The sequence below is a fragment of the Agelaius phoeniceus genome, chromosome 17, assembly GCF_051311805.1.
Source record: "Agelaius phoeniceus isolate bAgePho1 chromosome 17, bAgePho1.hap1, whole genome shotgun sequence".
NCBI lineage: Eukaryota > Metazoa > Chordata > Aves > Passeriformes > Icteridae > Agelaius > Agelaius phoeniceus.
This window is the reverse complement of record NC_135281.1, coordinates 13045146-13063075: the sequence shown is the minus strand read 5'-3', so window position 1 is coordinate 13063075 and position 17930 is coordinate 13045146. Positions and strand designations below refer to the sequence as shown.

General features: G+C 40.3%; 1 protein-coding gene across 1 annotated transcript in view; it reads left to right on the top strand.

Moving 5' to 3' along the window:
• Positions 1 to 16313, top strand: part of VAPB (VAMP associated protein B and C) — a 33150-nt gene extending 16837 nt beyond the window's left edge. Inside the window, exons 3-6 of the mRNA XM_054644458.2 lie at positions 6572 to 6675; positions 8888 to 8968; positions 10160 to 10336; positions 12455 to 16313. Of these exons, the coding sequence (XP_054500433.1) occupies positions 6572 to 6675; positions 8888 to 8968; positions 10160 to 10336; positions 12455 to 12613 (521 nt within the window). The 3' untranslated portion in view covers positions 12614 to 16313. The remainder of the gene's footprint in view (positions 1 to 6571; positions 6676 to 8887; positions 8969 to 10159; positions 10337 to 12454) is intronic.
• The last annotated feature ends 1617 nt before the right edge of the window (positions 16314 to 17930 follow it).

Genomic DNA, 17930 nt, shown 5'->3' with positions numbered 1-17930 from the left:
TAATAAAGAATTCTATCAAAGGATGTAGTTGTGGCATATTGGATGAATGAGGTCAGGCTTGAGTTAAGAAAATTATCCCTTTAAACCTGCAGATTCAGATTTGCTTTGCTATTCCTAAAAAAATTAATATTGGCATGAATAAGAAATATTGTTGATAGGTTATACAGTTTGCTCCTACCAACCTCTTTTCGCCTGGGATAAAATTTTGGGAAGCTAAAACTACTGCTTTTTACTTGAAAAAAATGAACATGTAAAAATTGAGTTCAGTTTCTTACTTAATAAAATGTAAAATATTTAAACACCTCACCCTTGGAGAGAACTTGCTTCAACAAAATAAAAACTGATCCCCAAACCACTTTGGACTGTAAAATTAAGCAACTCTAATCCTATGAGTCTTCTTATACATGCCCATATTTGCACACTCATTGATTTGTTGTCTTTGGGATTTCTGTGGTGTCAAATTGGGTGTGCAAAGGGCTGCAGGATTGTGCCTCCCTTGCAGTTAATCCCAGGGGAATGGCAGGGAGGAGGTGACCAGGGAGTGGTGGGAGCTCCAGGTGGGGCAGGCAAAGCTCTTCTGCTTCAGGAGAGGGCCAGCACGTACCCAGTGAGCTCTGAAATGACTAATATGTAAAAGAAAAAGCTCTCTGGAGAGAAATGGAGATTTTTAAAAGTCGGAACAATTCCCAAGTAAAGCTGTCTGTCATCTATACTAGCTGCAGGCAAGCATATCAAATGCACTGAAATCAATGAAATGATAATGAAAATTAGCATGGTTTCTAGCTACAAATTATCTTTGTGCTATAAAGATGTGGATGCTTTTCATCTTGCAGATGAACTTTGAAAATTAAAAGCCTCCTTCCTTTGCAGGCTCTTACCAGACCTTTTGAAATGTTGTCTTGATCTCAGTGTTGAGTTTTGCTCACAAGTGCCCCTTAGCTCCACCTTGAGCAAATACAGTGCAGGCAGGTGTTGTAGGAAGCATCTCTTGTTATGGTGCCAGGAGCTTCTTTTCCTTCCCTGTGGCACCCCAGGTAGAGCGTGGATCTTAGGAGTAAAGCTGAGTTATGAGACCGCTGTGCTAACCCTGAGCTGTGCTCTGCTCTTGCTTACACAGCTTTAAGAATTTCTGATAACCTTATTTATAGTGATTTATGATTTGGTTAGTGTGGAAAATGGCTGTGGTATATTTAATCACATTCTCACATGTGTGTTCTAATAATTCCATGCTGCTATTAAGAGTAGTAATAAATAACAATCTTAAATTGCCAATCCTTATATTAACATTATATTTTAAAATGCAAGTAGCACACTTTCATTGTTCCTTAGATAACTCATTCAAACCATGCATGGGACCTGATTTTGGACTTGAGGATGGCAGTGTCTTTGGTTTTGATCAGCAGATGGGATCCTTTGGATGGGAAGCATCAAAGAGAGCACTGTTATAACTTGAAAAATACAATTGTTTTCAGATTCATAGAAAAGGGGGAAGATGTGTTTAACCTTTACTATGGAGTAATATTGCTTGAGAACAAAAGACTGATTTTGGAGTTAATGAAGTGAAAAATAAATAGAATTTGTTTCTTTGCCTCTAAATCAGTTATCTTTTCAGTCATTTAATTCAAGTCTTGCACAGGGCATAAAAATAGGGCTTGAATTCCTTCAAACCTAGTGAAAATACTACTGATGAGAAATATTAAAATGTAGTTAATACAGTAACTTCTGGACACTTAAGCTAATTGGGTTGTGTTTACTATATGCAATCTGTTCCCTTTGCAATTGCTGACTGGCTTTACCACAGGCACTGATAGCACTGCATTGGTGCTGCACCTTGTCTCCAAAAAAATCAGTGCCTCAGCATTTGTTAGTCTCAGAGAATATTATTGCCTGGAGCTGAATTTGGGACAGCCTCTTGCTCTGTAGTAACCAGATGCCTTTGTTACACTCCTGTGAAACTGTGTCTGTACTATTTTCCTGTGAGTATATGAGAAGATATTTTGCTCTAAGAGGCAGCAGTTCCACTTTATTTCACATTAATATGATGGCTCATTTAAAGACTTAACAAAATGCTAGAAAAATAAAGCTCACTTTAATCTAGTGGAGTCTCAAATGCTGCCTTCTTATGCCATATCACAGCTTCTGCTAAATACCAGCATTTGAGGCCCTGTCAGCATGTGCTGCCTGCTGGGATGTCAGGTTTGGAGCCTGTGTTTTCACCTGTTATATAATGGCATGTAATTTTAACAGCTGAGTTTATGTAACTGTCGGGAAGCTGTGTGAGCGCTGTCATCTGATTCCATGGCACTGGGGCTGCAGTGCTGGGAAAGGCCCATTTGCACACATTGCACTGCTGCTAAGCACCTCTGATTTCAGCACGGATAGCTGATTTTGTGGCTTTGAAACCTCAGTAAAAGCCGTGAATGGATTACAAAGGAGAAGTGAAGGAATGCCAGCAGATGCTGGTGAGTCTGCAGTGGATGGAATTGCAGATGGCACCGTCCCTGCCCAGTGTCCCACTGAGGAGAGCGGTCTGAACACGCCTCCTAGCAGGGAGGAGGAGCTGAGCTTGCTCTCGAATATCCGGGGAGGATTTTTAGTATTTTCTGAGCTTTCCTGGCTTTGAAAAGGCAGGAATGGAGCTGCAGCCCTGTGCTCTGTAGTCACAGTGGCTCTGCCCCATTCCCTCAGGCACTGATTGTATCCCATCCACTGCTGCATTCCCAAACTTTCCTTGGCAGTGTCACTCCCGTGCCCTGTTCCCACAGATCTCCCAAGCAGAAACTACCAAGTTTTGGGTTGTTCTTGCCTGCCTGCTCTAAAATTCTATCTTGATCTTCACAAATTCAACACTTAAAATTTCTGTAAATATTTCAATAATACTATGTTTATTTATGTAAACATGAAACAAAGGTGGGATGGTGCAATGGATTCTGCTCCTTTCTGTAGATGTGTGTCCTTTGCTCACCTCTGCCTGAGGTGATGGAATTCCACAAGGATCTTGAGGCTTGCCCTTGTTTCTGGTTGGGGTATTTTATATGACATAAGTGTGGTAGATTTGATCCATCCAGACCATGAAGAATTCCTTGCAGTGCCATTTGGGAAAATGATTGATAAAGGTAGAAAAGAACAAATAAATTGACAGTCTGTTGAATGAGCTGCCTAAGAATGAGCAGTGATGTGGATGGAAATGTGAAAGCAGGGAGCTACTAGTGATGTTCCTTGAGAGTGATTCTTGGTCCCAATCTTCTTTAATGCTTTTGCCAGCAATTCTGGAACAAAGAGTACACTAAAAACTCTGATGATGTTGTAAAGTTGAGAGATTGAAGATAGACAGCAGAATTAGGTGTCCTTGAAGGCTACAGTAAAAGAAATGGGATGAGTTTGATTAGAAAAACTGCAAAATCACATATTTGGAGAATAAAATACTCTGGCTACAATTGCAGGCTTGTTGAATGAAGGGGCCTGATTGGGGTTAGCAAGATAATAAACATAATAATACTAATACTAATAATAATAATAATAATAGTACACAATGTGGCTGTGAGGAAGGCAGATGTAGCATCATACATCTGGATAAGGGAAGAGGTGAGAGGGCATAAATGCTGTGGTTCAAGGCTCTAGTAAAGTTTCCTGCATGTGTAATTAGAGGAGCTCAAACCAAAACAGGTGCAGAGGATGAATGGGGAGCCTGGCCTGGACAGAGCCCACCAAGTCTGGCTCAAGCTTACCAGTAGGCCAGGAGTTACTGTGATTGATGGCCTGGAGGGCACCAGAAGTAAATGACTCTTCTCCTTCTCTGGTATTTCAGCTTTAGGGCAGTGCTGGTCCAGGACCAAGTAAACAGGCCATTAATAAATTTAGATGGAAATTAGAGGAAGGTTGCTGACTATCTGAGCTGGGAGACTTTTCTGTTCCTTCTGCTCTTGGAAAGGACAGCTAGATCCTAGCAGGTGTTAAAGGTGTTCCCTGCTTCAGATTTCCACTGTTCTTTGGAAAAGCTGGTTTATTCTAGGAAAACCAGAGGAGTTTAATGCTTCTAACTAATTGTAACTAACTTTGCCAGTGAACTGTTCTATGGAAAAGAAGGAGCATGTTGGGTGGTCAGTGCCTCTCCTTAGCTCTCTACTGAGCATAAAATGTGGGGATATTGCAGGAATGTGTGAGAAAACCCATGGCCATTGATCTCTGAGTGACTCTGCAGTTTTTGCTTGTGGTAGAGCAGTGCTGGTGCTGGAGCTCTGGGGTGAGCAGCCTGGGAAGTGGCTGAGGTACATCTCTGCCTGATGGATGCTGCTGACTGTAAACCTGAAGATCACATTAATAATTTTGTTTCTTAAAACTCTGATTGCTGGTGAAAATTGAAACTTCTGACCAGATGGGACCTCTGATGTGATAAGGCATTCTGTAGGAACATACTTCTCACATAATTTTTGCATAAGGTTTGTGATTTCCATTCAGAGCAAAGGAGCCACATTCTCACTAGCAATTTCTCCAGCAATTAGAGCAATTTTATGGAACTAATCTTTCACAGAAACCCCAATAGTATGTGGATAAATATTAAAATGGTTTGGTTTCCTCTTGAAAAAAGTACATCTTTTTGAGCTTTCCATCTGGCTTACAAGACATTTGCTGAATAATTTGTGTCAATGTGGCTTTCATGTATTGATCTAAAAATACAAGTGCTAACAACGTCTGTGCTGTCAAGCCCTCTCTGGCTCTTGTGGTTCAGTGAATGGAGCTGGGAGCAGTGATCATTTGGCATTCCAGGATGGATTCAGCACTGTCCCTTGGGAAATGAGGATTTTCAAATGAGCTGATAGCTGCACTCAGCAAAGCGAGCTGAAAAAGCCACAATCGTAGAAGTTCCATAAATGCTGAGTACTTCTGGTATCCAGTTGGATCTTACAATTGAAATTATTTGTCTGCTCCAGAGGAGAAAAAACAATGCTGCTGCTTTTCAGTGATGTGTCCAGCAGTGTTGAAATAGTTGTGCTTTCACAGTGCAGTCACTCCTGTGTGGAAAATAATTTTAAAGCTAGCCAGTTAATTTGCAAACATTTTTTTAGATAATATCCAACTACTGCAAGGTGAGTTTAAAATGTCTAATAATTTTTAAAGCACCTCATCTGAGAGAATTTATTGCCTGCCTTCTCTCTGGGCTTTAAAAGGCATGTGGTTGTTGATGGCCACAGATTGTGTGCACAGTAAAGATGGCGCAGCCATAACATATCCTGCTCATTAAGGGAGGCAAATTGGTTTGACTTGCCTTCATTTGCAATAAATGGGATCTTTGGATATTGCTTTTATACAACAAACCCCTACAATTAGGGCATATGAATTTGGGCACATAATGTTGATAGCACCAGTACTTGAAAATGCTCCTAATTCTTGACCTGCTTCTCTTCTTAGTGATTGAGGGGCTGAAGTAAGAGAGGTCATAAAATGTGAAGTTTTAAACCTTAGACCATTTTTTTTGTTAGCAGTAATGGCAGTATTTACAAGCTTCGTTTGCAATTTGAGGGGGTGGAGGCTTTTTGCAGTGCCTAATAACATGTTTGTGTAAATTGGGTTGCTTATTTCCACATGTCCTGTCTCATGGTGAAGCCAAGCTCATGGTTTTTAATGCCCCAGTAGCTGAATATCCAGGTGTCATTTGCAAATGTGGGAGTTCCAAGTGACCACTGTGATTAAAGATTATTCTGTGTAAATGGAATACCCAATTGTCCCTCTTCAGGTTGCTTTAACCCAAAAGCAAAGTCATGGAAATTCCCAATATTGCTTAAAAAATTTAATTAAAGCACACACACTCCCTAAACCTGCTGTTCCTTCTTCTCTGGCCCCTAAAGAGAGTCATTTTCTGCATAAGTAAATTTTGGGACGCTTTTTATTTTTTGAGTGAAGAGAAATACATTCCTTGCATGCCTTTCATAGGCAAAGTTTGCATCACATTTAACTATAAACTTCTGGCTATAAATTGGTAACAAACTTTCAGTAACTTATTTGGGGAAGCAAAATACTTGTACTTGATAAATCAAATGCCATGAGACTCTTAAACTTTTTAGAGGAAATTTCCATCCTGAGACTTGAACCTCAAGGTTTACAATGTTTGACTTTGCCTCTGTAGCTGTTCTCGGGCACCATCAGCAATATTGTGTGTACAGCTCATCAAAATGCTCCTTACTTCTGCCCCAAGGATGGAGCAAGACAAAAAGATGCTGTCTTGGAAAATTTTTCCCTCTGTCCCAGAAGATATGTAAATGATCCTATTTCCTATAAGTGACTATTGGTATCTTGCTATAGCTGTGTACAGAATTATGTAGAGTGATCAGCATTTCCAGAATTTTCAGACCAAAGTTTATACAGACTGAGGAAATCTGTTTCTCTTGCCTCCTTTCAAAATTCTGGTTTAAAGTGAGGTTCCTGATCTCAGCTGCTGCTTTGGTCTTAACAACAGACAACTTGAAACCATTTTGATGTTTGTTTTTCTGGAATCTGGTGGCTGTGTCATCAGTGCATGACTCTGCAGCAGAGCAATGTTAATGCAATGTGTTCTGGGTTTTTTTTCTTCCAGTGATGCTACAGCCTTTTGACTATGACCCTAATGAGAAAAGTAAACACAAGTTTATGGTTCAGTCTATGTTTGCTCCAGCTGATACTTCAGATATGGAAGCAGTAGTAAGTATTGAAATGATTTTAAATGGATTTCTTTCTAACTGTAGAATGTTGTAAGTCCTTTGACTGCGTTGTTGAAGGGGTGTTGGCAAACCACACTGGAATGGTCCTTGGAAGCTTTTCCAGATTTCCATCTCTGCATGGCAAGGAGTTTTCTGTTATTTTGAGCCCCAGGAATCTTGCACTGAGAGTTGTTGTCTGTGGTTGCTTCTTTAGGAAGCTGCTGTCAGTAATGGGATGCCACATCATGAAATAAGTAGTTGTAGTTTTTTGCAATATATCCTTCTTTAGAAAGGGCAGCTTGAATCATATATTCTAAGGATATACAGAATATATTCTAAGTCTGTGGCATCATTTTTATGCATCTGCTCTCAGTCTTGAGTCTTCTCTTGAGCAGCTCCTTCTGCAAGATGCAGGAGGATGATTTACCAGTATTGTACTTTTCTTTATCCCTACCTGTGTCTGCTGTGGCTTTGTAAATGAAAGGCCCTCATAGATTCTGTCCTGTGGATTACAAATGAGAGCAGGAGAAATATGTAGGAGCTGGAGCAGAGAAGGACAAAAGACATAAAAATAAGATGTCAGGCTACAGTAAGACAACCTGCAGAGGAGTAAACCACTGTGTCAACTGCTGGCTTTCCTTTATCAGCAAGATTTGCCCCCAGAAGAAGGCACAAGGAAGCTCTCTGTAACCTGGCTTTTGTTAGCTTGAGAGAACATCCAGGGGCTATTAGGGACACAATGTAAAAATACCATTATTCTAAAAGTGTGTGGCTTGTGTGTGCTACTTAAAAACAAAAAAGCCAACCCAAAAATACTCTGCAGTAGTCTTTACAATATGTGTCTTCTTCTGAATAGCTTCTTAAAGCTGGGGCATTCTGCAGGTTAATAATTTCCCTTCTGAAACTGATTTATGGAACTATATTTGTTTAATGGGCTCAAAATAAGATCCAGTGGGAGAAACAGCAATAGTAATAAAATGTCTGCATCACTAGAAAGATAAGTCAGTCTGCCTTTCTTTTGAGCTCTTTAATTTTTATGAGTTACTTTATACCATGACAAATGTTACTCTGCTGGCAAAGAATGTTTTTTAGTACCTAGATGGGCCTTTCAATTTTCCAAAGCTCTCCAGACCGATTGGATTCCTTTTCCTGTAACACTTTGATCAGTTCTCAGTTTTGTTACCACTCTCCAGATCTCTTCCTATCCTGGATGAACAGGTGAGACCCGTTATGGGAGTACTATAAAGCTTTCAACACTTCACAGGCAGCCAAGGAGCTCGAAATAGATCTGACTTCAGCCCCAGAAGAGCTGAACCTCGATTCAGCTGTTTAGGATGAGTTAAATACTACTCCAGCTTGCATGGGCTTAGCCATAATTTGTCACCTACTTGAGATATGCTGAGGAATACCAGGCTACCAGGAGGATGGTCAAAGTGAAGAGGAGCACGTGAGAACTCCAGGGTAGAAGTGTGGACACCTCTTGCTGTTTATTATCACTGAGAATAAATCTTTTCACTTCAGGGTTACAGCTGATACTGAGCAAAGGTCTATCACTGCTGATCCCTATTAAAAAGGTTGTAAGGAATCTTGTTTATGGCAGACTCCCCAGCTGAAGGGAGGAGAAGGAGTGAGGGGAAGTTATCCCTCAGTATGTAGCACATCTGGTGCTGTTCAGACATTGATGCTGAAAAACAAGGATGTGGAAAGCAAGGAGGGGGAAGAACAGTCCTGTATTCATTCTAGTCAGGAAGAAAAGCTCATGTGAAATTTGAAAAGTTTGAACAGGAACTCCACTGGCCAGAGAGCTGAGAACTCACTCTGTGATTGATTTGGGGGCTTGTTATCTTTCCCTTCCCTTGAATTCACCCCTCCTTTTACTTTTTTTACTTTTTTTTTCTTTAAGCAGGTTCATTACTCCCCCCATCTCTGCTAATTACTCTGATACAGCTCCCAGTTCTCTCATAAATTACCTGTGGAAGTTTCAGACTATTTAGGATGATTTGCTTCATAGTATCTGGTCTGTCTTTATGATACCACTCAGTTTTGGTTTTGATCTCATTTTTCATCCTGTCTGTGGTTAATGGTAGTGTGATAAACACCTGTGGGTTCTTTCTGAGTGAAATGATGTGATTTGTTTACATAATGCACTGCATTTCCAATCTGCCTGATTGTACTAATATGTTTAATATGAAATTAATATTAACTTATTCCAGTGGAAAGAAGCAAAACCAGAAGAACTCATGGATTCGAAACTTAGGTGTGTGTTTGAGCTACCAGCAGAGAATGATAAGCCTGTGAGTATTTTCAGATGCATATTGAGTGATTTGACTTAATACCACAGTAAACCCTGTAAAATGGCATGTTTGTACAGACAGCTGTATAAGCACAAGACAGAACCCTCTGTTTCACTGCCTGGATGGCATCACCCTTTAAAAACACAATGTAAACTATTTAAAATCTTGGGAATCCTTGGTGTAACTAACAGCAGTTTAAACTTCATAAATGCAACAGTAGCACAAAGCAATTTTTGAGTTGATCTGTTGTCATTTAGTGAAAGGTCACAGGATAAAGAATACTTAAAAAAAAAATTAAAGGTGCTGATTGCTGGTTGTGAAGCTCAGAGTTTATAGTGAAGCAGTTATAATCATCAGCAATATAAATTTCACTGCCTGTCCAACACTTCCTTAGTACAACTCTGATTTTGTCAGGTGAATTGATAGAAACCTGATGAGGAAGACACAAATGCAGTTAGGATTTATATTGAAATAATCATCTATAATATTGTAGGATCCTTTCTTGTTAGGGTAATAGACATGATAATTTGTAATGCAAATATGTATTGTCCAGTATAAAACTGGTAATGGATTGAATAAACTGAAAAATTCTTCCTAGTGTGCAGGTACTAAAGGCACACTTGTTCTGCCTTGCACTGAACAGGCTGTAATTAGGATTATGTAATTGGCTGGGGAGAGGTTTGATTTTATGAGAGACCCTTTCCAAAGTGCAGAGCATGGAGGAGATCCAAAGGCAGGAGAGGGAGCAGGGTTGGGAGATCTGAGCTTTGTTTCCAGCTTGGGTTGCAAATTCCTGCATCCCCACAGAAACACAGAAATAGGGAGAGGGGACAGCCAGGAGTGGGAGTGAAGGGGAGGGAGCTGCAGACTGTCCTGGTCCTGCAGTGGCTGCTTGTGCTGTGCCTGGGGAGGGAAGGGGAAGGAGACCCTTGGGTGTGGACCTGGCTTAGGGACATTTCTGTATGTGCAGGGTCTGAAAAGTCAAGGTCATTCTCTCTTCACTTACTGCTGCTGACCTGATGTTTTCTGGGATAGCAGTAGAGTTACAGAAAGCAAAATGCTGTTTGTTTCTTTTGATACAGGCACGTGTCAGGTGTGCACAGACAATTTTACCTGATTCTCCTCCTATGTATCAGGTGTGTGGTGTGGTGTTAATAACTAACCAAAAATCACTCTATCCTTTTTTAACAGCATGACATAGAAATAAATAAAATTGTATCCACAACTGCAACAAAGACAGATTCCTCTGTAATGTCTAAATCAATAAGTTCTTCTTTGGATGACACTGAAGTTAAGAAAGTAATGGAAGACTATAAGAGGCTTCAAGTAGAAGTTCAGAGGTTACGGGAGGAGAATAAACAGTTTAAGGTAAAGATTGCTGTTGTTTTCTTTTCAGATTTACCCCTTTCCTGAAAAAGAAGCTTCCATCTTAAAGGTTTGGTTACCTGACCTTAGCACAATATTTTACTACTGTCTATAAAGTAAAAGATAATTCAGGTTTCTCTGTAAACTCCGAGAAGGTGCTGAAATCAATGGTTCCTTTGAAAGGAGGCACAAGTCATGCAGTCACAGAAGGAGATTGGGTAGCAACCCAGAGGAGTGAATTCCCCCTCTTTTTTCTTTTCCCACCTAATTTCTCAGTCTGAATTAAGCATTCAATGTTGGACTTGGCCCCTTCTCCCAAACCATGGGAGCTTGAGGGCAGTGTTGTGCAAATACTGAGTGTTTCAGTAATTGCACCTGTAATGTGCTGCTGAAATGGCCAAATTAAGACAGATGAATGGGAAATGGGCTTCCTGTCATATCCAGTACATGGCTGGGAAATCCAGTAATTGAGAAGCCTTTATCACTCTGCTGAAAAATTCTTCTTACAGTAGCTTGACTTGCTGTAAGTGTGTACTTCCATGGATATCAGCACCAAGGAAAGTGTGGATGCTGTAACTCCTGCAGCCCAGTGAAAGGAGCTCTGTTCTCCCAGCTCTGATGCTGCTTGGCTGCCTGATGCATGAAGGAATTCTTGAAAACAGTTTTGTTTTGCACAGAAATAATATGTGTACATAACAGACATGGCCCTAACTTCTCCTTGTGTTCCTGTTTTGCCAGCAACTCAGGACTCTTAAGTTCTATATGATTTTATTTAATTTTTTTGCAAATTGGTCTTGACTAAGCACTCTACAAGAGCTATCTGGAATTGAGGTGATTTCTTACAGTAACATCCCAGATAGGGGAGCTCTTTGCCCCTTTGTGGAGTGTTAAAAACACCTGTAAAATATCAGAAAGTAATGCTAAATTGCCTGCTACCAGGTGCTGTCAATGTCAGGCTGGAGTCACTGTCAGAAGGAAATTAAAATATTTTAAATGAACATTTGTTGTTTCTATATAAAGTGTGTTGTATGTAAACAGCATTTTATTGTTTACCAAAGTCAGTTGTCCCCATTCAGAATTAGAGCAGCAGTGAGGTATTGGATACCCTGTGGCTTTCAATTAGTAAATAAATTAATTAATTAATAGAAAAATAACTTCACCTTCAGATCATGTAGGTGCCCCTTTAAATTCAAAAGTGAGAAAGACTGATATACCCCAAGCCCTTTGAGCTCCAGTTACCTGACAATTTTGAAGACTGCAGTAACTTTCATTACAATTTTGTTTCTTGAGTATTTAAGTAGAGACTGGAGACTTTTGCTTTGATACCTTTTACTTTTGCACTATAATACTGTATCACGTTAAAAAGTCTAACACTGTTGCTTCAGCTGGACACAAATTAAGTCACAAAAGTCTCATTTCCCCTCTCCTGAAGTGCTCAGAGTGTGTGTGTGTGTGAGTGGAGTGTGCTAACACACAGCTGTGCTGCACAGCAGCTCAGGGACAGCTGAGGGGAGCATCATTCCCACCTGGAATGAGAATTTCTGCTGGTGTTGCTTTGTTTTATCTGTTGTCTCATCTTTAAATCAGGTGAGCTGCCAAATTCCTATCAAGAAAATATCCTAATTATTGCCATTAGATTCATGTCAAAATGTCAGCATTAATATGATGGGGAAGCTGATTTCACTTCAAGGGCTGGAAGATCTGCTTGTGCCATCTGACATGGAAAATGAGGAGTGTAATTGCCTTGGCTTGTGAAAAACATGCAGCTTCATCTGAGTTCTGCTGAGAAACATTTTCCTCAACAACACCTTTCCTGTTATGGAGCAAGCAAAGCACCTTCATGGCATTTCCTCCATCGTTTTGCTGAAGTTCTGGAGCCATCTCCAGGCTTTGGGCAGGAGTTCCTGCAGGGCTCCTCAGTGCTTCCCCACTCCCTTGGCTTTCCCCTCCTGCCTCACCACCCTTCCTTCTCATTCAGTATCAGGATCATTCAGTACACAGAGCTCTAACTTAGCTGTAAAATTGCTTTCACCTATTCTATAACACCCACCCAAATAAATATGAGGAGGGTGAATATTTAAGGCTTTTTTTTGTAGAGATAATCAATCTCTCTTCCTTTAGGAAGAAGATGGACTGCGGATGAGGAAGGTACCCCAGACAAACAACCCAATATCTCCTTCTGCAGCTGCTGTCAAGGACGAAGGGCTCAGCTCCAGACTACTTGCTTTGGTGGTTTTGTTCTTTGTCTTTGGTGTAATTATAGGAAAAATAGCCTTGTAGAGGCAGCATGCTGGAAATTGTAAATTGGTTTGATGATTCTGCCATATCATTGGATTAAATTTATTCATAACAATGTTTAAAAAAAATTAATGTATGACATCTCACAGGTCTTGCCTTTAAATTACCCCTGCACAAATACTATGTAACATAATCTAGAAAGTTCAAAATGTACGGTGAGGGAATGAATGAAAGAGAATATGCTTCAATGATGAAGGGGGGAGAAAATCCTGAATTAACACTACAATGGAATATTGTATATGTCATTTTAAACATTCTTAGGCCCTGGTACATGTTGCTGGATTACCTCTTTTTAAAAAAAAAAAAGAAAAAAAAAAGGAAAACTAGAAAAACCTCTTCCTCCACTGCTGGAGCTGGCCCTAGGGATGTTTGGAGCTGGGTTAGGCAGGAGGTGTTGATAACTTCTGTAAAATACGTTAATCCACCATTCTGCTCTTGAATTTAACAGTTTCTGTCAGTGTCTTCAACTCTGTGCAAGTTACCAATTTCTTGGCACTTAAATGAGTAGTGAGAAGCTGCAAAGCCTTGGGTGTGGCAGCACTGAGGGAGCTGGGCAGCACCGAGGGGCTCGTTCAGAATAAAGGTCAATGCCTTGTTCTCACCAAGGGACCAAGCTACATTGCTGTTGGTTCATTTAGTTGAATTAAAATGTTATTCAGAGATGTTTAATGCATATTTGACTTATTTAATGTATTTCATCTCATGTTTCCTTATTATCACAAAATTGACTAATTCTCTGTGGTATGAAAAGGCACCTGTTCAAAGCCAGTGACGAGAACTAAAAATTTGCTGCTGTAGTGGTGCAAGATTCTTCTGCCTCCTGGTGTTTTGGGCACTACACCATTGTTGGGAGCTTTGGTCATCTGAGCATTGGGGAAACAGTGGTCAGGAAACTGTTTTTGTATGTAAATAAGTCTATTTAGGGGAGAAACAAAAATATCAGTAGTAAATTAGTCCTATGCCGTAAAAAGACCAATCTTGTTTGACTATGTAGCATCTTAAAAAAAAAAAAAAAAAGAAAAAAAGAAAGAAAAGAAAAATTAAATAAAGCCCCCAAATTAATGTTTCCTTTGTTACTTTTGTGCTGTTCTCACAGTTTTAGAGGTGGGGAGGAAACAGTGTTCTCTTGTCAGTTTTGTTCATGGCATAAGGAAACTTGCAGTCTGATTTCAGGGTGAATTTCTTTTTTTTCCAGACTAATTTTAATATCAAAGCAAACCATCCCATCGTGAGCCTGACACACAAAGGTTGTTCAGAGTCACCATGCTGAGGTACAAGGTAACATCCCACCTTCCAGGTTAGTTGGCTTCAGGAGTTCAGACACTTGACAGCACCTTTAGAACAAGGAGATTTTGTTTCTAAGCTTCCTTTTACCACAAGATGTATAAGCAGGCTCAATGTGTTTTAACATGATGGATTCAGTAGATTAAGCAGTTTTTGAGCAGATAAATTCACATCTATTCTCAAATGGTAGATCCAAAAACATTCAGGGGCAAAATTTGTTGTAGCATATTATGAGATGAAGCTGAGTCTTTTACAGATGACTTCTGTCATTCCTTCCCTGTTCCTGGGATTCTGTGAGAGCTGTGGGGATGGGTGCAGCCTCTCTGCTGCCCTCCTTGACCTTTATGTTTGTCCCACTTGTGTCTCAAGGGCTTCCTCCTCTGCAAGTGCAAATAAGTGAATTTTTATGTAAAGCTTAATAAGAAAAATAGGTGGGAAAAAAACCTTGTAATTGGTGTGTTCAACTTCTGAACATGAGTCTGGAAGTATTTCTAGGAGATTCAATAGAAAGGAGAGGTGTATTTTTGGCATTTTAAAGTGCTGGTGCCTTGTCTGCTCACAGGGAAGGGACAGAGCCACTGCAGCCTGGCTGCAAAGGGCAGGGCAGGAGGGAGAGGAGCTGGAAAGGAAAAACCAGGGAGTTTATGGGACAAATTGGGCAGAATTGATAAAGAAGATACTGCCTGGGCAGTGGAAGCTGAAGAAAACTTTCTAATGAAGCATTCTTTTCAGAAAGGCAAGGTTGTGAGTGACACTGCAAAATTAATTTTCATGGCTTTGAAGAATATATTTGAGAAAACCTTTGCTGAAGGGAGATGGAGATGTGAAGTAGATTTTTTTAAGTGGCTGTAAATATCTTGTTCTCTTATCAGAATTTCTGATTCACTTTGAAAAAAATAATTTTTGAGAGTCCTTTGTTCTGCTTTAAAACAGCCTAACAGTGGTTGGTTTAAAAAAAAAATATCACTATCTTTGCAGGATAAAGGGGGAGGATTTTAGATTTAAACTGGTCTCCTGTGAGGATATCTGGAGTGATGTTCAGGCAGGTTTTACAGCCAGTGTAAGCTGCCTCTGCTGGCCCAGGGCAAAGCCAAGAGCAGCTCTGTCCTCCCCCAGTGCTCAGCAGTGACCTCTTGGTGATCTGTGCCAGCCTGGAACTGTGCATGAGCAAAGCTGCTCCTGCTGTTTGCACTCCAGGATCATAAAGAGGTCCCAGAAAACCTTCTCATGCTTTTCCAGACCCTTCAAACACTGAGCAAGGAGACCAGGAGAGGATTTCAGTGTTGGTAACATCTGTAACCTGCAGCTGGGCTGACCCACACCATCAGTCCTAAACAAGACTCTTAAATTAACTGCTTGTATTTTTGGAGTTTACCAAAATCCTGAGTTTTTCCCTCACCATTTTTCACAAGAGCCTGAACACAGTAGCCCTGAATTGTCTGGGTAATGCTTTGCTTTGCTGAGCTTGATATAAAGTCACTGATCAGGGGAATTCTCAGCTCCTGTTTGACCAAACCCTTCTTTCATAGGCAGTAGAGAGAAATCTTAAGGATATTTTTTTTTTCTTCCAAGGTTCCTAAAAGGCCAGTTTGTAGATAGAGTGCAAATATAGATTGGATGGATATTCCTAAGCCACCTGGCTCTTTTTGTAAGTTGTTCCTTTCATGGCAACACAAGAGCAAATGTTCTCATGAAGTATTCACAGAAAGTGAATTATTCTGAAGGACATTGTGTATCTTAGGAAGTTGTGCACAAAATGTAGAGTTTCTAAATAAGATAATTGTCTGGGTTCCTCACACAACATCAGATGTTAGAAACCTGTGATTGATTCATGGTAGTAGAAATCAAGTTATTACTAATCTAATTATTGTCCTTGCTGTTACTTTAAGGTGACCACTTGCACATTTATTGTTGATTTTTGTAACACCCAGTAGAGGCTGCTTGGTGCACTCTGGGCAAATTTGGGATAAACAGATATCTGAAATAGCTTGAAGCCTAGAGCTGGGAAACAAATGGAAAATGGTTTCTTCTATTTTTATGTCGTTCTCCACATCTTAAAGCAAATACTCCATGCATGGATGATCATAACTATTGCTGGGCACTGGCAGTTGTCAGCTGGGAGTGCACAGCTGGAACAGCTGCACCTGCAAGCCAGGAGCAGCTCAGGTTACTGGGGAGTAGCCTGGGGGCTGAAGAGCAAGATCATGTTATGTTGTTATGTTGAGGGGGATTGATGTACCATAATGTCATTTTCTAAAAATACAGGATTGTAAAGCTCAATGGTGGTGTTACTTTTTCCTCCTGAAATGCTGTTAGTGGGATAAAGTTGGAACTTCACTTTGCAATTCACTAGAATTTCTTTTCATCAATAAACTATGAAGGGTTTGTATCTGCTGCACATGTGAACTTGCAATTCTTGTCAGCAATTTTACATCGTGGTGTGCACAAGGAATGGATCATTTGTGTCTTGGCTTACTTGATGTTGCATTGCCAGTGGAAGAAGCTGTCATCCCTTTTCTTCACAAAATGGCACTTCTGTCTCTTCAGTGGAATGTCCTTAATTTTCAGGCACAATAGTGGCTTCACTGTAGTGCTCTTAATTTGAAACTACATTCCTCTTGCCCTGTGTGATATCCTGAAATTCCCCATCCTGAGTTCTGTTTTCTATATGAAATAAGTGAGATAAAAAGCACCACCAAAAATCCCTCTGTTTGAAATTAAAGCCCCTTTAAAAAAACACTCTGAGGCTCCTGTTTGTTGTGGCTGGGTCACAGCTGCACTGGTGCTGCACTGGTGCTGCCCAGAGCCTGGAGAGCCACTGTGCCATGGTTTGGGAATGGGGAAGCATCCCTGGCCCAAGTCCTGGAGTGAGCAATTGAGAAGTGACAGGTGGTGAGTGAAATTCAGTTTATGTGTTTGGGATTTGGAGAAGATCAGCTTCACAGAACAAAGTAATTGTGTTTCCACTGCTCAAATCTGCTTAACTATAAAAGTTGGTTGATTAATGGGTTGGGTTTTTTTATGGGATAAATGAAGATTATTTTTAAAATAACACAAGTGAGAGCCAGCTAGGAATCTTGCACGTGGTACTCCAGTGAGCACACACCTGCACACTTGCTGAGTGACTCTGTGCCTGTCACTCACTCTGCCATTTCCTGTGGCTTCAGTTCCTGTTCAAGAGCTAATTTCACATTTGTACTTGAGGAGTAAAACTTGAAAACCTTTACTAAACTTCCACGTAGCTCTCTTTGCTACAGTCCAGGCCTGAGCTTGTCCTGAAGCCTCCACAGAGTGAAAAGTACAAAAGGGACACAGAAACGAGGCTGCTTTTCCTTGGAGTAAACTTGAACTTTGGATCTTTCCTCCTGTGATCTGTCATTAGAAAATGGCCTTTTCCACAGAGCAAAACAAAAGAAGTTAAGAAAACAAATGAATTAAGAAGAAATAATTGAAGCTGTGTATTACAAGTTGACATTATACATCTGGCTTTTCTGTTTATGTTTCTGCATTGCTACATTTCATTCTGATTTAATAAGTTCCTAATTTTGTGGGAGTTTTTTTCAAGATTCTGAAGTGCCTATGAAGAACAGCCTGTAGTAAAGTATTGTTCCCAGTTTAGCTGTACTTCATTTTTTTAATCAAATCTTTTTCTTTAGTGGATAAACTCACAAGATTAGAAAAGCCTCTTGAACTCCCTCATGTTTAGTTTGGCAAGTGTCCCACACACAATTACCCACAGAGAGCTACTTTTAAAAGACCCTTATTAAGGCTGTACAAAGTCAAGCACTCAGGAGGTAGGAAATGGCAGAACCAGGTTTGTGCTCTGAGTTTGGGGAGCACATTGCAGTGTCTGATCATTTCAGTGATCAAAAACTGAGCTGACACTGCTCAGAAATTGTCCAAAACTGCCCAGCTTTGTGTGCCTGGACTTGGAGAACCCAAATTTCTCTGAAGTTACATATAAATAGGTTTTTAAAAGTTGAACTTCCATTGTGGCACTGTGGTGTTGGGTGTA